The 26,014-nt window shown below is 40.9% G+C and overlaps 4 protein-coding genes and 1 long non-coding RNA gene across 10 annotated transcripts; 3 read left to right on the plus strand and 2 right to left on the minus strand.

Annotated features, from left to right (window-relative positions):
* Window positions 1-132: 132 nt before the first annotated feature.
* On the plus strand, window positions 133-1,174 carry LOC143174486 (uncharacterized). 2 transcript variants are annotated; one of them, XM_076367297.1, is made up of 3 exons: window positions 133-426; window positions 530-683; window positions 808-1,174. In XM_076367297.1, the coding sequence occupies exons 2-3, from the start codon at window positions 598-600 to the stop codon at window positions 1,028-1,030; spliced, it is 309 nt and encodes a 102-aa protein (XP_076223412.1). In that variant the 5' UTR covers window positions 133-426; window positions 530-597; the 3' UTR covers window positions 1,031-1,174. The 2 variants fall into 2 exon arrangements, with proteins under 2 accessions (XP_076223412.1, XP_076223411.1); XM_076367296.1 differs by having other exon boundaries at window positions 134-426; window positions 488-683.
* Hacl (2-hydroxyacyl-CoA lyase) lies at window positions 1,153-7,182 on the minus strand. 3 transcript variants are annotated; one of them, XM_076367289.1, is made up of 13 exons: window positions 7,068-7,182; window positions 6,388-6,719; window positions 4,354-4,495; window positions 4,077-4,161; window positions 3,347-3,528; window positions 3,104-3,280; window positions 2,588-2,829; window positions 2,342-2,527; window positions 2,183-2,258; window positions 1,858-2,095; window positions 1,683-1,790; window positions 1,490-1,613; window positions 1,153-1,425 (listed from the first exon to the last, which is right to left on the minus strand). In XM_076367289.1, the coding sequence occupies exons 2-13, from the start codon at window positions 6,430-6,432 to the stop codon at window positions 1,330-1,332; spliced, it is 1,701 nt and encodes a 566-aa protein (XP_076223404.1). In that variant the 5' UTR covers window positions 6,433-6,719; window positions 7,068-7,182; the 3' UTR covers window positions 1,153-1,329. The 3 variants fall into 3 exon arrangements, with proteins under 3 accessions (XP_076223404.1, XP_031849451.1, XP_031849453.1); XM_031993591.2 differs by lacking the exon at window positions 7,068-7,182 and having other exon boundaries at window positions 6,388-7,061; XM_031993593.2 differs by lacking the exons at window positions 6,388-6,719; window positions 7,068-7,182 and adding an exon at window positions 5,400-5,543.
* On the plus strand, window positions 5,597-19,203 carry LOC116434820 (sialin). Of its 2 annotated transcripts, none has more exons than XM_031993594.2 (5): window positions 5,597-5,746; window positions 15,690-16,512; window positions 16,882-17,201; window positions 17,328-17,572; window positions 18,628-19,203. In XM_031993594.2, the coding sequence occupies exons 1-5, from the start codon at window positions 5,665-5,667 to the stop codon at window positions 18,778-18,780; spliced, it is 1,623 nt and encodes a 540-aa protein (XP_031849454.1). In that variant the 5' UTR covers window positions 5,597-5,664; the 3' UTR covers window positions 18,781-19,203. The 2 variants fall into 2 exon arrangements, with proteins under 2 accessions (XP_031849454.1, XP_031849455.1); XM_031993595.2 differs by lacking the exon at window positions 5,597-5,746 and adding an exon at window positions 12,822-13,051.
* Ate1 (arginyltransferase 1) lies at window positions 17,328-22,604 on the minus strand. 2 transcript variants are annotated; one of them, XM_031993597.2, is made up of 8 exons: window positions 22,266-22,604; window positions 21,945-22,071; window positions 21,741-21,871; window positions 21,227-21,657; window positions 20,408-20,563; window positions 20,038-20,210; window positions 19,697-19,958; window positions 17,328-19,615 (listed from the first exon to the last, which is right to left on the minus strand). In XM_031993597.2, exons 1-8 carry the CDS (start codon window positions 22,360-22,362, stop codon window positions 19,460-19,462), a joined length of 1,533 nt encoding a protein of 510 aa, XP_031849457.1. In that variant the 5' UTR covers window positions 22,363-22,604; the 3' UTR covers window positions 17,328-19,459. The 2 variants fall into 2 exon arrangements, with proteins under 2 accessions (XP_031849457.1, XP_031849456.1); XM_031993596.2 differs by lacking the exon at window positions 20,408-20,563 and adding an exon at window positions 20,777-20,938 and having other exon boundaries at window positions 22,266-22,603.
* On the plus strand, window positions 22,011-25,978 carry LOC143174487 (uncharacterized). The gene is made up of 3 exons (XR_012998491.1): window positions 22,011-22,108; window positions 23,032-23,290; window positions 23,856-25,978. It is a non-coding gene; the product is annotated as an uncharacterized LOC143174487 (long non-coding RNA).
* Window positions 25,979-26,014: the final 36 nt, after the last annotated feature.

A 26,014-nucleotide genomic window follows, 5' to 3' on the forward strand; every position in this document is an offset into this window, starting at 1 on the left:
TGATCACGATTTTTTTTAAATCGTTTATCGCTAGATTTTCATTTATTGCGAAAAATGAAATAAATCCAATATTTTAAGAATAATCGACATACTAAAATGACCAATAGAAAATTGGTACACCTTGGAGTCCATAATTTTTTTACCGTCATTCACGACCAATCTTAAGAATCATCACTATAACGTGATATTTTATATAAGGTGTGTTATTGAACAGGATAGTTACCCATTCTATTTCCGTTTTCCAGAAATATATATATATATATAAAATAACATAGAGTAATTTTTTAACTTTGTACGTTGGGATCTCCAGCACAAAATATTGTGGTATACATGAAAATGTTATTTTTCTTAACGTTTACCAATCGGCGAGAGCGGGAAGATAATTATGTTGAATAACGTAAAGTATACGGGCAATCGTGAAATAAGGTAAATTTTGTATTTTCTATGTAACATTTCTTTTTCTACTGTAATATTATTTCTTTTTTAGACTCGCAAGTGCATGTGATAAATCATTGATTCAATCTTTCAGTGACGCTTTTCAATTTATCTGGCGACGCATCTTTGCACCTGTTGCTGTAAACATTGATTGCAATAAACATGAAGTCGGATAACGTTAATGAATCTCACATTCAGGTTGAAATTCAGAAAACGTTACATTCCATTAAACAATCAATATCAGACATGTAAGGTCAAGTGACATTAAATGCATATTATTTAGCAAGAGTTTGGACTTTAATGAAATGTATTGTAAGAGGAAATAGTTATTTGAAATATGGAATTAATTCTGACACATTGCTTTTTTTCCAGAAAGGATGAGTTGAACGTGATTAATGAATTTATAAACCAACTCGGAACAACAGTAATCGATACAAATAAGAAATTAACCATTACAGCTGAAGATATGGAAATCAATGTTGCAGAAGTTTTGAATAACAAGGAAAAAGAAAGTGAATTGCAACTCAATTTAAGGAATCCTTTATCTTCTACAGAATTCCAAGAAAAAATTTTGGCATGTTTAAACAATACGTAATTTAAGACTTTCTAAGTATTTTGTATATATTATATGTATTATTCCATTTAAAACTGCATCCACAAAATGAACTAGGATTTTTCTCTGCAGAAAATGTAAATGTACAATATATTTTCTTTCAGTTTACTTCAACAAAAATATATTTTTATGTAACTAGAATATAGATGTTTATAGAAATTCATATTTTTATAAATTGATTTCAGTGTTTACACTTACAATTAAATGTATAAAATTTATAGTCTAAGTAGTACATTAACCTTCTGTTTCAACAAGAAATTCTTTTAGAATCTTGAACAAATTTAAAGTTTTGATTCTGTTAACCAGCTAAACTTCTGTTCCTTGCGATCAGCTTGAGGGTTGATCATAATATTTATTAGACTGGGAGCATCGTGTACCTATAAAGTAGTTTGCAATTAAAATTATTATTCTGTAATTAATTGAAGCATTAATCATAATTACCTGGAGACATGCTTTTACTGCTTGTTGAATATCTTGAACAGTTGTGCAGAAATATCCTTTCCGGCCAAACATTCCCATCATCTTTTCATAATGTGTTTCAGATGTTAATGAATACGGTGGTGTTCTAAATATATACATTAATAAATAATACAATACATTGTTAAGTAACATTTTCAGTGTATTAAAAACTTACACCTGTGTAGGCTCTCCAGACGCTTGTAACTGCCTGAACGTTTCGGTATCTAATCCACCATAGATACCGTTATTATTTACAATAATAATAATGATAGGCAACTTGTATCTACAACATTAAGATAGATGGTATCTAATAAAGCTCTTATTTCATTATTTCGTATATTGAATTTTACCGAAACATTGTTTCAATTTCCATGCCAGAGAATCCAAAAGCACTATCGCCTTCTACGCAAATGACCCTTTTGGTGGGTGCATTGTTCTTGCAATAAAGTGCAGCCGCTATAGCGAAACCTAAACCTACCCCCATCGTACCAAAAGTGGCTGCATCTAATCTGTGTCGAGGTTCGTCATTTAACAACATTGTTTTCCCAATATCCATTGTGTTAGCTCCTTCTGAGCAAATGATACAATCTAAACAACATCAATACAACGTTTTTACTACTTGTTCCCTTATTATCAAATACGTTGACACGTAGTCACAGAGAACCAGATACTAACTCTGTGGAATAATATCCTGAATATGCTTGAACACAGTATAATAATTTAAAGGCACAGAAATATCCATCGACATTGCCTGCAAAAAAGACAAGAAGCAATAATACAAATGATAAATCCTGATTATAAGCTTATAAAAACTGAAACATGATGCTTATTTACATGAACCGTTTCTCTGTTTTTCATTGACTTAGCTAGAAGGTCTTTCCACCATGGATTGCTCTTCTCAACAAACCAACTGCGAGTTTTCAATGTGTTATCAAGGCACTCCACAGCGGTGGACACATCAGACTGGATCGCGACTGCAGAGGGAACAGAATTGTGCAGTTCTTCTGGACATATGTCGACCTAAGATATCAACGAATATGTACTTCAACGATTATCATCTGAGTCGATGCTAAGTCATACCTGTATGACTTTCACGTTAGACTGAAAACGAGGCGGTTTGCCAAAATGTAACATCCAGTTTAATCGTGCGCCCAATAACAATATAACGTCGCTCTGTTGCAACGCGAAAGTTCTCGCGCTAGAAACGCATCGTTCATCCGTATCCGGTACAACGCCCTTTCCCATTGGCGTTGGAAGGAAAGGAATACCAGTCGAATACACAAGGCTGCGAATTTCTTTCTCCGCTCTGCCATAAGCAGCTCCTGCACATTGTAAACACAAGTTAACCCCTCGCCCTACAACAACGAGCGAGACTCGCGGTGAAGATTTTCAACGTGATTCGACAAATATACGTATTACTCGGTTCATTCGAATTCAAAGTAAATATTATTCCTCTGTAATCAACTATTACACTTAAAAGGAAATGTAGGCATAACGTATGCTTAAAATTTGTCTCCTTTTCCAGTGAATTATTAACGACAAAGTAACGATATCGATCAGAGTTGAGAAATAAATCATAGGCCAAGAAAAATCAACCTTTCCCGATGATTAACAGTGGTCTCTTCGCTTTCATCAGCAAATTGGCTGCTTCTTGTATCAATTGACGGTCGGGAAATATCAATGGCGGCGGAGGGCAACGCGAAACTTTGTATATTTTCCCTTCGTCGACGGTCTGCTTCAGCACAGTGGCCGGGAAGTCCAGGTATGCTACCCCTGCGAGTAACGTGAAAGATTCGTTGTACTCGTTGTCTTTCCATACATTGTTCTAAATAGGTATACCTGGTCGGCCGTAAGTAGAGAGGCGAACGGCTTTTTCCACGTGAAGCGGTATCAGCGCGGCCAGCGGCGGTCTGGCGGCGTATTTGCAATTGGGTTTACTGGCTTCTACCTGTGGCCACTCCTGGAACCCGCCGATACCCTCATGATCCTCGGGGCAGGATCCACCAACTACAATGAGTGGCCTAAACAAAAATGAACGGTGAGCGAGAGGTACGTTGATCAGAACTGCCTAAAGAGAACAATACTCTGACGACTTGTACATTTGCAGCTGTACCTTTTATCAATAATAATTCATGTATCATAAAACTGTGAATATAGAGGCAACGAATATCCACAGCGAACCAATGGTACGTGGATAGAGTCAATTTACAGCCACGCTATATCAAATATTATTTTTGTAATTTTTAGTAGTCGCGTAGCCGGATTAACAGTTTCCGGTACCATCTTTTAATATGGTTACTGCACGACATGTTTATATAATCATTATCTAACTTACGCGCAGTGTATTTTCTTTAATAATATAGCACAATGATGGATGCAGCCCGGTTACATAATTGATCATAATAGTCTGATATCGAATTACCATAAGATGAGAGATACATATGAATGCGTCTTCTTAATACGCTGTATTAAGAATTCCCTATAAATGACGTGTTTATAATGTAACGCAACGCTGACGGTAATTCTGTTGTTTTTGTTCTTTTGTACAAAGGATCCGGACGATGCTCACCAGCAGTTCACTTGAGCATTGGCCATTCCGCCGATAACGTGGAGCAATCCTGGCCCGGAAACACACAGCACGACCGCTGGTTTTCCTAATTGAAATAAAGGAGAGATAAGAATCTCGGCTCAATTTAGATAAAATGGTTTAAACTCGCGTTTAAACAGCAATCGTGCGAGAGGATAACGATTATTTCTGTTATGTTTTTCAAGTCAACCGCTCGGTTTTGCGCGCACGTTCTTGTTTGCGCTCGTGTTTATGGCCCTTGTCCCGTGTCCTTACTCACTGGTCAGATATCCGTATGCCTGGGCGGCGTAGCAGGCAGCCTGCTCGTTTCGGAAACCGAGGTATTGAAGACCCACGGCCTGCATCTGTAGCGCTAGGTCGATCACAGGGTGTCCCATGATTCCGAAGACATACTCCACGCCCTGTGAAACAATTGGAAAATGTCAGAATGAAATAAATGTTACTTTATTAACGCTAGGTTCACGGGCATTTATTGTACACTTGATTCTATTATTCCTAACAGAATTGATGCTCGTTTATTTAGATTGTGGAAAATGGAGATTTGATAGTAGGTAATTGGGGCACATGTCATTTACAAAATAATATTTCTAAAATCCAATATGCGTCGATTTCACGCGTTCCATGAACCTAGTGTTAAGAAATGTTGAAGGCACATTTTGAATTTTTACCCCTTGCACTCGAGGGGAGACTGTCAGTCGCCATTTGCATTGCACCAATAAAATGGTAAAATTTTAAATTCAATGTTAAATTTTATTTAATGTACTAACATATGGAATGTCGAAATAAAATAGTTCTGTTGCTTAATTTATGTTATTTGTAAAAAATATAATGAATATTTGTTGAGAAAAATATTCTCGAGTGCAAACGGTTAAATTTTGACATTTTTCAATTGCGTTTAACATTTAAAATTCAAAATCTGTGTTCAATATTTCTTAACAAATTCCCTTTTACGATTTCACTGAAATGTGAAAGGAGTTGGTAATGAAATCGTTATTACTATTATGATTAAGAAATAATTTATTAATATAATACAACTGTTCCCATACCGATCTTTTTCAAAAATATTTAGCAACAAGGTTCGTTTTATAACAGTAAGATTGACACTGTTCCATTTTCAAACATTTCCCTTAATAATCATTAATAAATCCTTGGCAAATAATCATTGCATAATAAGCAATCATTTCATTTAATATTATCAGTATTTAATAAGTATCGTTTGGCAATAATGACATACATACGTATTATATAATAAGGATCTCATGAAAATGTTAAGTGCACAGATATTTTTGTCACGTAAACAATTACCTTTTTCCCTGTTTAGCTTAATTTTCAAACGTGGACAATATTAACGCGCGCATTGTTGCATGCGAGCTCCATATCAGTTGTTGCTCAATTCTTCATAGCACCGAGCATTGTTTACGTGTGAACTGATTATCTACAAAGCTGTCGCGTGAAAAACAGAACAAAAACGCCGATGGAGCTCAAGGGAGCTCGAGACAAAAAGAGTTCACGTGACTTTCGAAATTGACCGTCGAACAACACGTTCGAGAAATAAATAAAAATTCGAGGGATGGAGGAATCGTTGAGAAAATCGAGAAGAATGCCCAGCAACACGGAAGAACTACTTCCGCTTATCCCGCGACCGAAGAAAAGTGAGTTCCACTATTTCTGTCATAACATACATTACATAGTTCATCAAATTGAAACAACCGTCCGAAACGACATTGTCATATTCATTAAATTCGATGACATTTTTTGAAAACTTTCAAACGATGTAAACAAGTCAGTACGAAACCTTTGCTACTCATTTGTTTGTGCCTTTCTCCTTATCGCGTTTGGATACGAGCTCCTTATCAATTACGATAGAGCAATGTCCTTGTATTAAAAACAAAGTTGTATTAAAACCATGCACATTAATTAGAAATAATTAATCTAACTAATCGAATTTCATATGTTTCGAATGATCTCATTTAAATGGGTACAAATTCTTTTGTTATTCGTTTCGCGCAGATGATAATTAAATACGTTAATTAAGTACGCATAAAACAGACAATGGTTCAGGTAATTGCTTCAATGTAACGTAAATATTAAAGAGACTTAGTTTATTTAAAATTTTAAATATAGGTATAAAATACATCGATTGCAAAATGAACTTGTTGCACTGGGAAGTGTATTATGCGCAACATAACCTTAAAATGGAATTCTTGTGTCGATTATGAAAAAGAAAGAGATAAGAGGGAAAAGACAGATACGGGGAATTAAAAAAATTGAAAAAGTGAAAAAGTTTCTTTACCTGCTCTTTAAAGGCCTCTGCGACAATCTGATTTCCGTTCTTCATCTTTCAATCAATCGTGTCAACAGCTCGCGCGGTAAATGACTTATGTCAACTCTTTCCACAATTTTGATGATCCACCTCGCTTCTGACCTTTGTATCCCGTTGAAAGAAGCATGTCACGTTTGACGATTATTTTCGTGATACTGATAACAAGGTAATTAATTCTGGACAAGGTCAACGTATTTAAATAAGTGACAAGGTGTAACACCATACTGCTTCCGATGGCACTGTTCACTTGTTTACGAAACCATGTACCGTTCCCTATAGACAATTCAACCCTCCAATGTTACCTACTCGAATAGTTAAAATCATTAAAAAAATTAATAAATTTCATAAACATTCGACGATTAAATGTTTTTTATAAAAAGAAATGAAACAACGTATTAGTGACGTACAATATTAAAGACGCGAGTCTAACGATAGAAATAGGTTTCGTTATAACCTATAAAAATTGTGTGTTTATTTTGTTATGATTATAAGGGAACAATGAGTTGAAAATTATTTTGGAAGGGAAATTTACTTTAGAACCGAGGAATTTACGCGACTGTAATAAATCCTGCCTCAACAGGTCCAAGAAAATGATTTCCAGCGAGGGTATTTAAAAAGATTGTAGTTCCGTTTAAAAAGAGAAAGCTGACCTTGACACTACCCTGAAGGTTCTTATCCGAGGAAGTTTCCTCACTGTAGGGAATCGTTTACCTTAAAGCGACTGGTTTATTTCCAGTTACTAAATTTTAAATAAATTAGGTCTCTTTAATAGTTACGTTACATTCGAGCAATTACCTGAACCTTCGTATACGTTTTATGCGTACTTAATTAACGTTTTCTCCTGTTTGCGTTAAATAATTACTGCACTAAATATCGTAGAGCTTTATTAATTAATAAAGACAAGACCTTTTCATTCGATTCGAGAGAAAGACAATGTTTCATTGACAAAAGTGTCAATTCTCATTCGGAACCGTACCCTCGCCGCCATCTTTATTTCCCATTTGCCTCATCACGTGATTATTTATTCAGGAAAACACAGTATCGAAGAGAAGCTAGTGTAAGTTGTAGAAATGCATACTTATTTCGCACAATTTAACAAAATAAATAATAACAATGACATTTCAGAAAACAAAAGTGTATCTTATATATATTTATCTAATGTATTAATAAATATATATTTATCATGGTATTATAGTATATATATTAATAAATTTATATACTTATTTTACAATTTATATATTTATTTCATGTATTAATAAATATATATTTATTATAGTATTATAGTATATAGTGTTATAGTATATATATCAATAAATTTATTTATTCATTTCATAAATATACGAAACCTTCGCAGTAAATTTACTGTTACTAGGAAAATATAATTTCTATTCCATCGGTGTCGCGACAAAACTGAAAAACGAAACAGTTAACGACGACAATTATTTCTAAACATATTCTCCAAACAAGCTGCTCGAGAGGGAAAACTTTCCGCGTTAATTCCGTTCCCGAACGGTGAATATTTTACCTGCAAATTGGTCATTTGGGTAGCGAATGGCGGCGTTTACCTGAAATTGGAAAATTCGCCAGGTAGACGGGTCCCATTGAACGTGCCTGCGCGCGTTCACCGTCGATTTAGTCGAGACCGGGGATTTTCTCGGGGAAATGCAGGTTTATTGTCGGAGGGTACGAAATGGTACACAGGACGACCTAACGGTGAACGCGCGTCGGTAATTATTCTCCGGCGTGGCGATGGCGGTTTCCCGAAACTTCATCGACTACCTGCAAACAGCTTAGAGCGTGTTTTAATAACCGTGCAGAACGTTCAATGAATCGCAGCGAATTCGCTTTCGACGAATGCGACAGAAAGGATCAATCGTCGTCCGTTTCGAGCAACCTTGACCGCGAACGTTCGTTTTGGTAAATAAATTACGGTGACTTGGAAAACGCTTTCTTTGGGGAACGTTAACCCCTCGCCGTACAATGACGAGTGAGACTCGCGATGGAGATTTCTAAACTAATTTAACAAGAATCAATGTTGTTCGTTACCCACGTCAATTCTCATTCGGAACCGTACCCTCGCCGCCATCTTTATTTCCCATTTGCCTCATCACGTGATTATTTATTCAGGAAAACACACATTGAAGAGAAGCTAATATAAGTTGTAGAAATGCGAACGTAAAATCATTTACATGGGATTGTAAGCTATAACGCTTATTTATTCAAGAATAAAATATAGCCTTTTTCCATGGAGCAAAAGCGCAGTATATCAAAATTGATTTTTTTGGCCGGTTCTTTTCAAATGAACTGTGCGTTAAGGGGTTAATCTTCCAAATACGAACGTTTCATCTCGCCGAGACGTCGACGTTCGTCCGCAAAGGGTTAACGCAGCACGCCGTTTACCAGCGTACGAACTATCCTCGCGACTGACATGCTTTTCCCTGTCATCTGTACGGGAATGCTCCCGCCTTGTGCCAGTTGTTGTCCCGGCGCGGCGATTGTCTTCGCGGATCGTCGATCGGGTTTCATTGATCGGTGTCGCGAGCAGAGTTGTCCATAACACGCGGGCCCGAGCGCGTAAACCTCGGCCGGCGATGTTAATTGAAACAGGAAACTGTACCCATACCACATCCGCGGCCAAGAACTCGCAGGAATTCAAATAAACGAGCTCGCTCCGCTCCGCGCGTCGCATCGAAGCGGCGCGGCGTGTTTTCGATTTTCTGGGAATTTCAATCGAATTCGAGCAACCTCGATGGCTAGCTTGATCTATATATTATATAAATTGAGACCCGCGTCAAAACTACGCGTAAATCGAGGGTCAGGTGTAATATTTTTATATATTTATTTAATGTATTAATAAATATATATTTATTATAGTATTATAGTATGTAGGATTATATATATATATTAAAATCTTTATATCTACTTAATCTTAATCTATCATCAATCGCGTGGATCATCGTGGATACGGATCTCTCGATCCATTAGATAATCCTCAAAATTTAACACTAAAAGTACCGAGCAGTTCAATCGACTTTTGAAAATTTCGCTACAGAAACTCCAAGAGTGCATCTGTTCAGATTTTAATTGATTTTAATTGATTTACAATTGAATTTGCGTAGTGCTAAATGAATTTCTTTAATAATATCTCAGAGAAACATTCGTTACCTTTCTAATAATTGCGAAAAGAAGACATCAGGCATGGGTCATTTGACCCCTCTGGTAGTTTTAGTGTTAGAGACGCGATTCGATCGACACGTTGATCCATTGCAACGCGACACGTGAAATGCGACCGTTAGATTACCAGGAAGATCTGATTTGATCGTTTCGCACTCGGGAGTAAAGAAGTTTAATGACATTTGAACGTTGATAGTAAGATTCTTAAGAAGATTGAGATTCAGATTAGAATTAACCCTTTGCACTCGGAAGTCATTTTACTTGAATATTCCATATATTGACGCATCATACAAAGCTTAATATTATATATAAGACTTTATAATTTTGCAAATCAAAACAAGCGGTGAGTGAGAGTCACCTCTCGAGTGCAAAGGGTTAACACTAGAACCACCGAGCATTCGATACGATTGAAATGTAATCGCTACGAATATTGTAGTAACAGATTATTCGCGGTTTCTTCGGACGTTCATTATAGTATTCAAGCGAAACTGTTTATTTTCAAAATCATTTCGAATATTCAATTCGAAGATAGCAATAATTGCGAAACAAAAACACTGGAACCAGTCATTTTGGCTAGCAGTTCTAGTGTTAAATGTGAAATGTCTATTGATAAGAGATTACTCGCTGACTCGGCTGAGAAATGCGGGTTTGATCGATCACCTAATTTTCTGCTTTTCCTTTTATGTTTCTAATGTTTTTCATCGGTAATTCGCTATTCATTATTAGTTGGTATTTCGGAAGCTATCTATAGTATAATACTATGAAATAGATGGATCTATGAATGCGAATATATAATTCTATGAATCTATTCATATATTTTATCATATATTCAGATATTTAGTCTATCCAATTCGACATCACTTTCCTATTTAACAGTTTCTTCTTTCTTTCATGGGTCTCAAGCCATTTCTAAAATAAACGGTTCACATTATGCACTATCTATACAGCGATTAACCAGAAAATTACCTCTTGTCCTTGTGTCATTCCACTGTAACTGCCTGTTCAAATAGCGAGTGCCATTTGTCTCACGTCGCGGTTACTAACATTCCAAAAGAATCAGCTATCCTAAATCATTCCAACAATGAATTGCCAAATTCCAAATCAATTGAAAACTGAATCGAATTTCAAAATCAACTGCTCGGTTCTAATGCTAGATATCGAGGCATCTCAATTAAATTTGCTAAAGACACAACATACTTTCGCTAACGATCGCCTTCTGTCTCGTTAATACGTCGAAAATCAAATACTGCACGGTTCTCCCGTATTATCTTTAGAAACGTGCTAGTAGCTGTCAGTCGCCAGTTCCTGACACGATTTTATGCGAATCACCGTCACGCGCAATACGCGCGAACGAGCGAGCAAATTCGTCCAAGGCGGAAAAGTCGAAGACGCTCGGCAGCGTGCCGACGAATTAATGAACGACATTCGACATGCAAATGAACGTGCAAGTGGTTCGCAACAGCGGCGCGGCGCGACGAAAATCCGCGGCCAGCGAGCGAGCGACCGGCCGCGGGATTACGTAAATCGCGGGGAATTATTGAAAATTAAGGAAGCTGCGATGTCAAATCGACGAGCGTCCCGCATGACAACCGGCGTTTATTGCGTTCAATTCAATCCCGCGTCCGTGTCAAGCACCGTTGCCTCCGGCCGAGCCGCGTTTCGAGTGAACCACGCTCGCCGGAGACACCGGGAAGAAGCGCGCTCGCGATTTATTCCAATTACTCGTGTATCTTAACACTAGGTTTACGGGCATTCATTGTACGGTTTATTCTATTGTTCCCGGGGAAGCTGATATTCGTTCATTTAGATTTTGGAAATTGTAGATGTCGAAACAGACAATCGGGATTCATATTCGTGTAATTGGATCAATGAAAACCGATTAACCCCTTGTCCTACGACAACGAGTGAGACTCGTGGTGAAGATTTTCAACATGATTCAACAAATATATATATTACTTAGTTAATTCGAATTCAATGTAAATATTATTCCTCTGTAATTAACTATTATACTTAAAAGGAAATATAGGCATAACATGTGCGTAGAGTTTTTCTCTTTTTTCAATAAATTATTAATGATAATACAAATTACATATCTATCGTATAAAATGCTCGGTAGTTCTAGTGTTACAATCATTTCGGATATTCAACACTTTCGAGATATCAACAAGGAAACTGCGACCCGCCATTTTGTCGGCGAGGCACCCGGTTCTAGGGTTAACGTGTTTTATTCTGATCAGATGGCGTGTTTAATGTATTTCTATAGCATTTTAACGAAGAAACGAGAGTTAAACCTAAGTTGAATATGTAAAGCAGTTATTTTAATATTGTCGAGCTGTATAAAACGGTTAGGTTGGCCGAAAAGTCTTGTCGGTTCAATATGGTGTTTATATCATAACTTTATTCGCGCGGGTCGTAAATGAAAAAAACTTCGCAGAAGAAAGGATCGTTACTTTGTTTGACTTTGCGAAAGAAAAACGCGTCAACGCGTGTCGAAGTGTTAACGATCGTACGACCGAACAAGTGACCAGTTTGAAAATTTAATTTGAAATTCCTATCTCGTCCGATTAATCGGTCTCCTACTTCTCGTTTGAACTGCTAGTCCATCAATCTAACATTTTAGATACGTACAACACAAACCCAAAACAAAATTACAAAATCGAATTCCTTATTCTTTAAGTTACAAATTCTAGTTTGATCGATGCTTCAAAATATATGAATATAATCACGCTCGCGTTGCCAGTAGCTGAAACTTACTAGCAAACGCTCTATAGTTCTATGATTAACACTAAAACTACCAGACCGGTCAATTGATGCACAAGAACACGTATCGTAATAACCTAATTTTAAATCCCTAATTTCCAAGATCTAAATGGTCGAACATCAATTTTTCTACGAACAACAGAATAAACCGAACAACAAACGTCCGTAAATCTATCGTTAAAAAACACGATCGCGAGTTTCACGAGGAAAACCGGTGAGTTCCTCGTCCCGCGAGGGGGTAGAATTACGAAACGACCGGGAATCGTTTCCACTTCATGAAAAGCATGGTTCCAGGTGTACAGGAAAATTCGTGGAAGCTCGATATTCTAAATTTACATGGGCGAAACGCTGACCACCCCCGAGGCAGGGGTGTCGCTGACAATCCCCGAGGCCCGTTGTTCCTTTCCACCGGCGAGGAAGGGAAGTACCTGAGAATCCCCACTCGGCCCCACCCGCCGACTCCTTAAATACGCGGGCCGGATGACCGATGTCATCAGTAACACTTTGAACCGATTCGGATCCGTGCCGCGTCCGAGTCCATCCGGTGGTTGTCCGATCCTCCGCGGTCCCAAGGGGAGCCTCTGAACATGACTTGAGCCAGAGGACCCTCTCCGGCGTGTGACCCTTTGACCCGTGCCTTCATCGATTCACCGGCGAAGCAGCAGAATGTACAAACAGTTTTGCAAGAAGTACTTTCCACGTGAGTGACCAACCGAAGTTCTATGAGTATCCGAAGATTTCCGAGTGATTTCTCGTCGGTCGTCTAGATTAACCCTGCGTCGCGTCCAAGGGAAAGAGGAAACTTCCGAATCTCGAAATTCTGCGTGAATTTGATCGATTGTTCTCGCGTGAATCGTTGGCTAGGAAGTTCGTTGTTAAGGGAACTTTGAGTTTCATTCGAGAATTAGCTGTGGTTTCTCGGTTTATCTGTATAGGAAGTTTATCGGTTGTAAACGTTAATTGGAGAGCAACGACTTTTTGGCTGATCCAGTGTTATCGATGTTTCACCGTTAGAGCGTGAGTAGGAATTCTTTTCTTTATCGATGATAAAGTGGCTCGTGAATCGTAGGACGAGGGTTAATCGTTCGGTGTCGAAAATACGGAAAAGTGTTCCTTCTCGTAAATTCAATTTATTCTAATTGCGCGTACAATCGTCTCCAACGGGCGACGCAGAATATCGAAAACGATATGAAAGTAAATGCATAAGCTTGATTCGACTCGAAGTAAAAGGCACTTTTAAATCGTGGAATCTTTACGTACAGATCTCGGCTGGTTTCGAGAATCGTAGAACGATCGTATTCTCGGAACGCGTATTTTTCCGTTGGAAGTCAACTCGAATTCAGATAATCGACTTTCTTCCGCATCGGTTACACCGTTTCGCGTCCATTAGTCGAATCTACGGAGGAATTCGTGGAATTCTCGAAGCTCGAGATGTTTAGCATAGTTCCCCGCGCAGTGAGTGATTGAAGCCCGTTATTCAACCGTGTTACGCGATGATCACGTTCCTCAGTCGATTTTGAAGAATCGTCGCAGCGTGGAATATATTCCGTGTAGCTCGGTTTCGAGGCTCGAAGCCTCTCATTCCGTTTTCGTCGAACGTTCCCCTCGTTCGGGACGCACGGACGAAACCTTCCGCTCACCTTGGTCGCCATGGTTTGCCATGGACGTCGCCTGTTTAGCCGTGGATGCGGCTTTTTCAACGGCGAAACGGAAACGAACGCACCGCGAGGCAACGAGTAACGGCATTAGGAGCAGCAACAGTTTCGTAAACAATAGCGCGCGGATCAGTTTGTAAATACAGCGTCGGAGCGGTTGGAAAGTAGTCGAGAACTTTCTTTGGTAATTGTACTGTGGCCGTTTGACGGCCGCCGGGAGAGAAGCCTGAACGACCGAGTTCTGGGAAAATTTCTAGATTCCGGAAAACCGAGCGCCGCGTTTTCTTGAGCGTCGTGTCGAGTCGAGGTGCATCGTCGCTTTTTGCTTCGAACGTTTGACAATTGAAATGTTTTATTTGAAAGGTAGTTCGAGGACAGCAGTGTAAACGATTCTTTTCCTTTTGAACGATATTTGAAGCACACTCTGAACAATTGACGTAGAAGCGCGAAGCGTTGAATTTGAAACTTGCCGCCTAAGGATTTGCTGATCGCTCCACCGGTATATATATCATTAAAATAGAAATTGCAAATTTCCCTTTTAAAATTCAGTATCAGGATCTTTATCTTAATTTTGCTAGTGATCAGCTTTTCTGATTCGCTGAAGATTGCCTGTTAGAAGGAAATACAAGAGAGAACGATTATTCGTAACGATCAGCTCTAATTTGTCAAGAATTTGTAATTATCGGAAGCATTAAAACTGCGATACGTTGTGGAAACGAGCGACTTGAAGGTGCAGGCGGATCGGTTCAAATTGGAATTTCAAACAGTCAAACTCGCGAAACATGAGACAGTTGGCAGAGACGATAGGTCGCGTTCCTCTTGACGAGCGGTCATCGTCAGCGATAATCTTTCTCCCGATCCCGTTCGAATCTCCCCGGTGGTGTACCGATGTTCATTGTCAATTCCATCCAGGAAGGCGCGTCCGGCCTCTCGAACTTCCTCACCGGTCCGGATTCCGTGATATGGAAGCTGTTGAGTAAGTTCCAGCAATGGCGTTGCAGGAAGGCGCGATCCGCGAGCGCGAAACGTCGGGCGTATTCGACTCGCTCGGGGCGTTCTGTAAATTCGTTTACATTGTCATTCGGAAATTCACGCGAAACGGGCGGCTCGGATTCGCCGATCCGGAAAGCTTGAATGCGCCGGGCGTGCTAGGCGAGACCCGGCACGAACGCCTCGCCTGACCCAGCGTCGATCTCACCGCGCGCTCGCCGCTTCGGCTCGATCGAATTTCTAAAGATTGGGAGCGGCCGAACTTTCATAATTCATGCGTCAATTTGTACATTTTCTAGCTAACGCTTCGCGCGTAATACAAGCATAGCTGCGCACTATCGAATCCAGATGTTAATTGCATATTTATATACAGTAATCCCGGGAGACGGTGAATACTTCCGTTGAAACCCATCGAAACAGTGAAAGAATCCTACATTCGATTTCTAAACCTGAATCACCGCCTTCCAAACTAACAATGAAAATTCCAAGTGAATTCAGTTGCATAGGTTGCCCAATTGATCTATCTTTCGTCTTCAGCGCTAACTCGAAAGACGACGCAGTTAGATCTCATCAGCTCCATGGTTTCTAAGCATAACGAACTTATTTAATCATCGTACGATCATTATCATTCCCCCACCGACTGCATCTCTCCGCGTACGATCCCAATTGATCGCCGACGATGATCGTTGCCAGAATGGATCCCGGCGCGCGTGCTGATCTGCGTGATGATGTTCACGGCCTGCTGGACGAACTACATGTGCCGGCTGCAGATGCCTATCCTGGCGGTGCCGATGATCAAGGCCACGGGCGGCAACGCGAGCGAAGGCGTGTGCAAGCAGACCGAGGACTCGCGCTTCCGGCGCGCGGTCTCCTGGCTGGACCCAGGCCTAGAGCTCGAAGACTACATTCTATCTAGGCGCGCCGAAGAAATGGCGGGCGGCGCTCGTTTCGCGCGCGACGCCGACGAGGACGCCCGTCCGTCCGACGGGCCGATCGAGCTGTTGAACGGGAAGCCGTTCGACTGGAAGCCGGAAGTCCGGGGCCAGCTGATCGCCGCGTACAGCTACGGCAACGTTCCCGGGAACTTCCTGGGCGGACTGATGGCGGTCCGATGGGGGCCGAAGGCGGCCATACTGTGGACCTCCATCGTCGCTGCCGTCGTGTCGCTGTTCAGCCCGTTCTTCGCGCAGATGCACTGGATCGTGCTGCTGCTGTCGAGGGTGGTGATAGGCCTGACGGGCGGCGTGACGTTCCCGGCCTGCCACAGTCTGGTCGCGCAGTGGGCCCCGCCCGACGAGAAGTCGAGGTTCGTCTGGTCGCTGCTCGGCGGCACTTTCGGCACCATCCTCACCTACCCCATGGTGGCGATGATCGCGGAGAACCTCAAGTGGGAGAACGGCTGGTACATCCCGTCGTTGCTGATGTTCGTCTGGATCGTGTTCTGGGCGGTGCTGACCTACGACTCGCCCGCGGAGCACCCTGGCATCAGCGACGAGGAGAAGGAGCACATTCTGCAGTTGGTATTCCCGTTGGCATTTCGCGCTTTCGCTACCGGCACTTATCTCGGCGACGGTCTCTTGGGTTTCCCGTGTTGGACCAAGATGTTGCACGAGCAAGTTAACGCGTTAACACGTTGAATGCCGCACGATTTCATAGAACAAATCATTTGATTGAATTATTGCTGCACGTTCATCTACCTGAATGTCGCCTTAGGTAGCATTATTATATAGAGTGAACTAGTAATTCGATTTGGTTGGTCATCGGCGACCCCATGGCATTCAACGCGTTAATAGCTCAGCAAGTAGTAGGTTGCTAAACCATACAAGTATCCCTAGTAACGCGTGAGTATAAAGAGCCTCGAAGTTCCAAAGGGTCCGTATTTCAGGGCGCAAGCGGGGACCGTCAGGGCGAAGAAGCCGTCGCTGAAGGAGACGCCGATAAAGGCTATCCTGACGTCGGTGCCGTTCCTCAGCTTGGTCTGCTGCCACTTCGGCAACCTGTTCCTCCTGTTCTTCTACCAGAACTCGATGATGTTGTACCTGACGAAAGCTTTGGGATTCCAACTGTCGAAGGGAGGCATCGCGGCCAGCTTGCCGTGGGCTGGCAGACTGCTCCTCGGCTTCTTCTTCAGCTGGGCCGGGGACGTGATTAAGCGCAAGGAGATCGTCAGTCTCACTGTTCTTCGGAAAGGCGCTACCGTATTTTGTAAAGACCTTTCACGCTAAACACCACCGTAACATTCTCAACATCAGTGAATCTTCGAGATGCTCTGATATCCTTGTATTTCAAAGAAGATACATTCTGAACGAACGTCCTTTCCCATCTTCACAGCTCACTTCGTGCCTGGTATCTTCTTAATTCTGGTCGGGTACGTCGGCTGCCGATTCGTTCTGGCGAACGTGTTCTTGGTGTTAGCGTTGGGGTTCAACGGAGCGGCCGCCATATCGAACCTGTCCAATAACCAGGACCTCTCCCCAAACTTCGCGGGCTTCATCTACGGACTGATGAACACGATCGGCAGCATGTCCGGTATGATTATCTCACCGCTGGTCGAGGAGATCGCTGGAAAGTACGGAGTAAGTATCATCCGTGTTCGTCACTGTTCGGTGCGAATGGTTGCAAGGTTCGCATCTGTGTCCGCTTACCGTTTCATCTGATCGCGACAGTTGTCAAGCTTTGGCTCGTGTAACGAGGTTGACTCTGGCTAAACGTCGCTCGGTTTTTCAAACGAATCGTTACATGATCGCGCAAAAACTACCATCTGCCGCGACGGAATTTCGAAAACGCCGCTCGTCCCCGCCGCCGGGAGCGGCGAACTCGCACGCGACAAGCAACAGGCATCAGCGGGAATTATATACATTTGCTATTAGCGCGATGATGCGGCGCCGAGTGTTTAGTTACAGCTCTGACGTACGTGAAGGTGCTCTTAGCGTGCTCGAGACCTCAGTACAGCCTTGTACCGTGTTGCGTAACTCATAGTACGGGCAGTACTGGGGAATTGTGTACGCGGTGCATCCGGAATGAGTCTAGTTTCGCAATCGCGGCTCCCGAAATTTCACGGATACAGGCGCGTGACTTGGAGAACGCGAGCCTGCTCCTGTCGACGAGCACTAACGGACAATGTCAATAGAGAAACGAACGCCGAGAACGCTCTCGTTGCACGCTGGTGCCTTGTTTCACCTCGCAGCTGTGTGCCACGACTCGTGGGTACCGCTCGTCTCTATATCTTGAATCGTTTATAGTACGAGAAGTACCTACAAGTCGCACCACACGCTTCCCATGCATCCGCACACATACACACTCGCGCACACGCATCTGTCACTCGACGCTTCATTGCATCTGTCTTTGATCGACACGGTGACACGTTCGTTTGGTCAATGGTAACGCTAACGCTTCGTTCGAGGTACCAGGTCGTTCCAAGAGCCGTCGACTCAGAAACGATGATCGTTCACGCTAGTCTGAAACCGATCTTGAAAACGCTAGCTCTCGAACGACCTGGTAGCTCGGCGTCTTTGACAATGGTAACGTATCGCAATTAACATGGTTCCACGCTTAGGTACTGGGTAAACGTTAGGGCACGCGGTGATGGAGCGAGGCTCGGTTAATAGCCTGTTGTCGCTGTACGTTCTAGAATCCCATCGAGAAGTGGCAGATACTGTTCTGGATCGGCGCAGGCGTGTGCATCCTGTGCATGGTGATCTTCATCATCGGCGGCAGCGGGAACATTCAGAGCTGGAACGAGGTTCGTTCCGAGGAGGACGCGGAACGAGGTCGGACGAATTAGCTATTTCAAAAGCGCCGCGCGTCTTGACCATTACGTTAGGAGCACTTTCGTGAAACCGAGAGCCGACTTAGGGAGAGACGCTGGGCCTAGGCGACCGTGATTCGATGCCGTCGGACTTTCACCCGTGCCGAAACGGTGGCCGAGTTCTCGACGGAATATTTTAGTGAACCCTCGACGAGAACAGAGAACGCCGCTAGTGTACATGTGTTTTCTTTTAGGAATCCGTCGATACGTTACGCAAATCTTTGAACAGAGAGCGTGAAATTTATAGTACAATACGCGCGCGCATTGATCGTGCGGTTTCACGTGGCGCGACTCTCTATACCAAATGGAATCATTCGTTTTGTAAGTAATGTAGAATGTTTTATAATGTGATTGACCATTGAATCGTTTCGTTATTGAATAAACTATGTTTAAAGCGCACCGTTCGCTGCGTTATTGTCTCCTTTCACCCTGAGAACCGGAAACGAGAAGCACTCGCGAGTGTGTACAGTGTGTACCGTACGAAGTTTTCGGTTGCCAGAAGTTTTATTAGCATTCTATACACTTATCGCCACAAATACTTTAATCGTAGCAGTTACATTTCATTTGATCTGTTAATTAATTATTGCTATTCTGTGATACTCGCTAGTCGCGGGAAAAGAAAACAATATGGTAAGTCGAACTCCGTTGTACAGAATTAAAGACGGTAAAGCAACATACGTTGGGCGCACTTCATTCCAACCAGACTCGCGTACTTCTCGATCTCTTCCTCTTCGTCTTTCGTCACAGACCACTGAGAACGTTCCTTGTAGATTCTGAATGGCATCGCGGTTTGCCGGAACAGAACCAGTACCTAACAAAAAATAATTCATTATAAGTAACTGATGCGCAACAAGGTGTACAGTATTTCCTTTTTTGCGTTCTGTTTTGTTACCTTGTTTATGTCGACTATGGCATCTTGATCAATGACGTCAAGGTCTTCGTTGAACCTGCAGTACTTTTCTTTGTCTAGTTTCTTTATGCAGGCGTCTATGTCGAACCATTCGTAAGTTTCTGGGCAGAGCAGCTTCGACGGTTTCAGTCTTGCCTTGTATCTCATTTTTGGACAAGAGTGTATGTAGAAACCCATGTAATAATACTGCAAGTCCTTGGCAGTTTTATTTAATTGTCTCGTTAAGTAAACTTCCCGCAATGAACTATACGGGGCGTGTAATAATTTATTAGATACTGGTATCTCGAGGAATATGAATATTGCATTGGGTCGCGGGTACTAACCTAAATGTCCCCAGGGACAGAAAAGAGTACGCCGGGTCGTAGAAGAAATACACGCTTGAAACGCAAGATGGTAAAATGTCTATAACTCCAACAGCTATCAGTTCATTGTCCAGCCAATACTGTTCATGAAACGCACCGTACCCGCACGGTGGTCCATGTTCTGCTGTCCATTGCTTGAAAAATGAAAATATAGTTGAGAATTCTTTTTGTGCAGCAAATACTGATATGTTGTTCGATGAAGAGAGAAGATAGTTTGTTAATATTGATAATCGATATCAATAATATCATACATAACTTTGAAATTGAAAAGTACCCATTTATGTATCATGAATTTAATAAAATAAAGGAACTGCTTGAATACAAAGTGTACCTCCAACGGATGCCTTACGAAAAAGTAGAGGAATAATTCTTTATCACATTCCTCTGCTGATTCTCCATGAACAGCCATCTGATATTTTTTGTAAAGGTCTGCACTTGCGTCGAAAGACTCGAAAAATTCATCGGATTTTACTCTGATCAAGTTTATCTAACAGAAAAGGCAAGTATTTAATAAGTAAACAGCGTACATTTTAAAACGGTCCACTTTGCTCCAATCATAACGTGATCCATATTTTCTTGTTACGATTATGTATGATATTATTATCGTTGTACACGTGACGGTGAATTCAGAAATTTTCGCTCAATGAGTAAGGAATTTCTGGACAGCCAGTCGATGAAAAAGTAGAGAAGATAAAATTACCTGTAAAGGTGATTCCACAAGAAATCGTATATATCCTGGCTCTGTAACTTTCTGCACTGGAACTCCATGTATTGTTGTTTCATATTTTTTATATACCTCGAACGACTTTTCGGCAGTCCTTCGGTATTCAGAGCTCATTGGCGACGTTCTGACTAGTTTGAGCTTATAAACGTTATACATTTCACATAAATTTATTGAAATAATAAGCAAATCAAACAATTATTCATACTGAATTACTATAAGTGAATTAGCAAAAGAAACACTGTAAAAAGTATTCTACTTTAAAAAAATATAACTTCAATAGTGTACAGTGTATTTCCCTTATCTACTATCCTTCCAACATTCAAAAGTAATTTTCATTTAGACCAGGAAAATCGGAGAAAAGAGGACCAACTTATAATGTATATAATACCGAGCTAAGAAAATTGAGGAAGTGTGTAACTACCCTACCTTCAACCTATCTGTTCCCATCAACATTTCATCGAATAATTCCTCTATACTTTTTCCTTGGTTTTGCTGTTTATTTTCGGTTTTGAACATAGCATCTATTTCTGCTTGGGTTTTCCCTTGTGCTAATAACTTATTTTGCTTGCGCTCTATACGTAGAAGCTTTGCTTTTTTACATGGTATTCTAGATGGAATCATTTCTACTGACTCTAAGCTTCTAGATGTTGCTTGGCTCTTCTCATTTTGGTTTGCTGTACAAGATATACTTTCCGTTTGCTTCTGTTGCATCCCTGAACTACTTCCTGTGCTTTTGTCTGAACTGGAAGACTGCAATCTTATGTTAACTTCATCCTCAACACCCTTGACCTTTATATCAAGAGTATCCTCTTCTGTTCTTCTAAGATTTTCATCCAAATGAGGAATATGGACAATATCTATATTAAAATGAAGAACATACATGGTCAAAGATTGTTTAATTATATAAAGGCGAATGTGAAGGATCTATTAATGCTTCTACCTATATTATCACGTTCTCCTTCACTGGTATCCATTAAATCATCCTTCTGTAATTCGTTTCGTAGGAATTTCCCCATTCTTTTTAAAATTTTCTTCTGTGACTTGGTAATCTTAAAATTCAAAGCTTCGCATCTGCAATACATAATTATAGACTAAATATGTATATTCATTTTAGTTCAGTGCTGTTCAGTACAGTCAAACTCACTTTATAGTGTACGTAGGGCAACAAGTTTGGTCCATAGTTGGTTTATAACAGTAACAACCGCTTCTTCTCCAACCTCTGTCGATTAAAGCTTGGTAATCTTGTACTTCCAAAATAATTGCTTGCATGCCTGAAATTGATTAATTCCGGAATACGAAATGTAACATGTAAGTAATGTTACTTATTTTATCATATAGACTCTGATATAACAACTGAGATATGTATCATCTGTCATGAAAGCTACATAACCTATCGATGAGAGTGTAATCAAACTGATGTCACTAATGATAACTAAATAACGAGGAAACACTAAATTGTACTTACCATGACTGAAGCTTGAGTCAGAGTTTTTGCAGTAACCACATCTGCCTTTTGTTTCCCCACCATAATACCTGACTATACTGTAAGATTGCCTCGCCATTTTTGTTCGTATTCTTTGTTCACTGAACCAATTATTGCAACAGTTACGTTAACACGTCCGCAAACAAAATAACTGCGGCCGTTTCTTGCTTCAAATACGGCGAGGAATGTTTTTTAATAAAACAAAAAGTATAGAGTCGCTACTTATTGTAAAAAAAGACAACAACTAAAACGATGTCTGGATCGATAAAACAGATCGCGTTTCAACGAAGAATTTCGATCTAATAATCGATCGTTTCCGCGACCATAAATATTAATCGTCTGAGAGTATTATCTAACTGTTTCCGATTAGATAGTTTTCCGTGGAATTTCTCAAGGTAAAAAATTTCATCATTTTCGTTTAATTTTCAAATTTAATCGTTTATTCATATTTACAACATTACACCCGTGTAAACAGAAAACATCTGTCGTATCGTTGCATTATTTCATTTTCAAATTGCAGTACTAAACTGCGGATACTTCTATAAAATAACAAACGTTATTCATTTAGTTTCTTCTTTCCTACATTGAACGTGAACGTACGGTACAACCAGAACTGTAGTAAGTGTAACGATAATCAGATGATAATCATTACGGCAGACGTGAATCGCGAAATGAATTTCGACGCAGTGCAACGTGTTCGCGTTCAGCTATTTTCATGAATGAAGCTACTCCTGTTTTATATCAACAGGCGTCCCTTACTACACGGACTGAAACATCGATCTATTCCTTCGGGATATCCCCTCTTCCTTTCTGGCAACGTTTTCCGCCTACCAGGGTAGTATCGTCGATCCGAAATGCCTGGTCTAACACAGGCGTTACTACTTGAAGCCTCGGTCCCTTACGCGGCAAATATCCACTTAACCTCAAATTCAATTATTTATGAACAAAATGAATCACCGATAAAGAGAACAGCAGAAATATGCCCCGCAAAAGAAAAGAAAGCACAGGTAAGAATGTTGCAAGAATATAATCAGTAAAATGGTAATTAACACTTTACCACCGAATTAACGTGCGTAATGTACATAAAGTCAGAGTGCATTAAAGAAAAAAGAAATGTACGATGAAATCCATGGAATCCTATAGAATCTACCCTCATAAATATTAGTACTTTGCCATCAAAGATTCATCCCAGGAATTTTCCAGTATTTCATGGTAAATTTCATTTTTGACTCCAAGGGACTGAAATGTAGTGACCCCTTGTCCTACGAGTGAGACTCGTGATGAAGATATTCAACATGATTCAACAAATATATATTACTCAGTTCATTTGAATGCAAAGTAAATATTATTCCTTTGTAATCAAATTAATTATTATTATACTTATTAGTATTATACTATTCTTATACTTATTAGTAACTTATACTTAGTATTATACTGTACTTATACTTATTAGTAACTTATACTTATTAATATTATACTATACTTATACTTATTAGTATTATACTTAAAAGGAAATATAGGCATAACATATGCTTATTTTTCTATATTTCCAATAAATTCTTAATGACAAAGGTGACCGTATCGATCAGAGTTGTGCAAGAGATCATAGGCCAAGGGGTTAAGGCGTCGATTTCGTCGGGAATGAAGCCGGTCCAAAGCGCCTTCGATGGAACATCCCTGGATCGAGTTTGGAGGGGTTCCCCTCCACCGACGAGGATCTCCACGCGACGTCTCCCCACTAGTCCTCGAAGTACGGGGATTCGCCGATCCCAGAATCAACGGGTGACGTCAATGGGGACCAACCTTCGGCACGACGAGCACGTCGGATTATATTATTTCACGGAGCTCGCCTGTAATTACCGGCTGGCGCAGGTCCTCTCAGTCCGGCGTTATCCTTCGCGGATTAATCAGGCTCCGACAACGCGTAAATTAACTCTGGCCGCCTTATCTGTTTTTCTGCCCTCTGAATGCCGTCGCTGCGCCGTCACGCGAATTCCGGCGGTACAACTTTTTGTCTAGACTCCACCCCTTACTATACAATGACGAGTGAGACTCATGGTGAAGATTTCTAGACTAATTTAAGAACAATGTTGTCGACCAAGGGTTCAAAGCAAATTGATAATTGTAAGATTATTGTACTACCGACAATTTGGCAGGAATGTAAGTTTCCATTCTACTTGAAATGGAAATCTCATTTGAAGATAAACTGATAATAGCAAAATAGTTATCATCAAATGAAGTTTCCATTTCAAGTGGAATGGAAAATTTTGTTGCATTTCCGCCAAATTGTCGATAGTAAAATGTTACACTAGCTTAGTACGCCAAGGGGTTGACACTAGAACTACCATTCCTGGTTTTTTCTGTTGCTTATCGGACAAGTACAGATGCTTCTATGAGAAATCATTGAAGAAGTTGGTTTAGTAATGCTTATACCAAAATATAAGCCAATTGAGATCTTAATAAATACACAGAAGTTTTGTAAAGAAATTTAAGTCAGTTTAAGATGGTAGTTCTAGTGTCAAAAACGAATTTTCCAGGTGACGCGCCGGGCAAATGAAATTTCGTTGGATCGAGATGTAGTAAGATCGAGGGAGCAACCACCGTGACGAATCTTGACCTTTCGATTTCGTCAAGGAAATCCCTTTGATTCGAGGAAGATGAGAACACGCAGACTTACCGAGAGTTTCAGCTTACGTTCGCATCGATTTTCGTTGCGTTAATCTCGAGGGAGACGAGACGGTGGAGTTTATGGGAGCTATCGACCGCGGAAGTGCATAGCACGCGACGAAGGGTATGATGCGAATGCAAGACTAGATATTTTCTTGCCGGAAGAGTGTAATTGCAGGGACAACGAAGGTACTTACAGTCAGGTGTAGATACAGTTGGTTTGAAACGGGAGTAATTGCGACTCGCGTCGGGGGATTCGGGATGAAGGGATGAAAGTGGAGACGACACCCTTAACATCCGGATGGTTGTTTCGTCCTCCGATACGCCGGAGGAATGTATATTTGAACCCTTTGCACTTGGTTTCTCGCTAGAAATATTTAACATTCTTTGAAACTGACTCGAAGGGAAATCACTAGTACTCTGAGAATAAAGCTATTTTATTCCAATATTAAATATCAATATTAAGTTCAATATTAAGTATCAGACTCTATAGTTTTATTGTATCAAATCTAGTGACTCTCAAATCACTTTATTCTGATATTAAATATCAATATTAAGTTCAATATTAAATATCAGACTCTATAGTTCTACTCTGTTTCTCTCTTAAATTATTAACGATGTTTCAAGCAGATAATAAATAGATCGCAAGAAAAGGGGTTAAGGGTCGGATCGGTTCGCGGAATTACGACTCGGTTCGGGAAACGTCGCCCAACCCCTCAGGAATTCTATACGAGTCGGACGGCTGGTAAAAGGGTAATCAATTCGACGGTTAGCGCACGCTGGAAACTGCAGTTCGAACGAACTGCCTGTTCCCCATGCATTCGGGGAAAGTGTCCCCGTCAGTCGCAGGGTGTGGCGTTTCATTTTCTCGATACTCGGTCGGGAAATTAGCTGGGATCGCGTGCCTCCCCCCCCGACCTTCGACGACGCTCGCATTAACCTCTTTCTTTTTTCCACATACTCTTAATCCTCTTTTTCTATCGCGTCCACTAATTACCTCCTCATCGCTTTTACCCTCGTCTCGGCAGTTTTCAAACGCTTTCCGCTTCGTTACAGGTGCTTCC

The sequence above is a fragment of the Nomia melanderi genome, chromosome 4 (assembly GCF_051020985.1).
Source record: "Nomia melanderi isolate GNS246 chromosome 4, iyNomMela1, whole genome shotgun sequence".
In the NCBI taxonomy this organism is placed as follows: Eukaryota; Metazoa; Arthropoda; class Insecta; order Hymenoptera; family Halictidae; genus Nomia; species Nomia melanderi.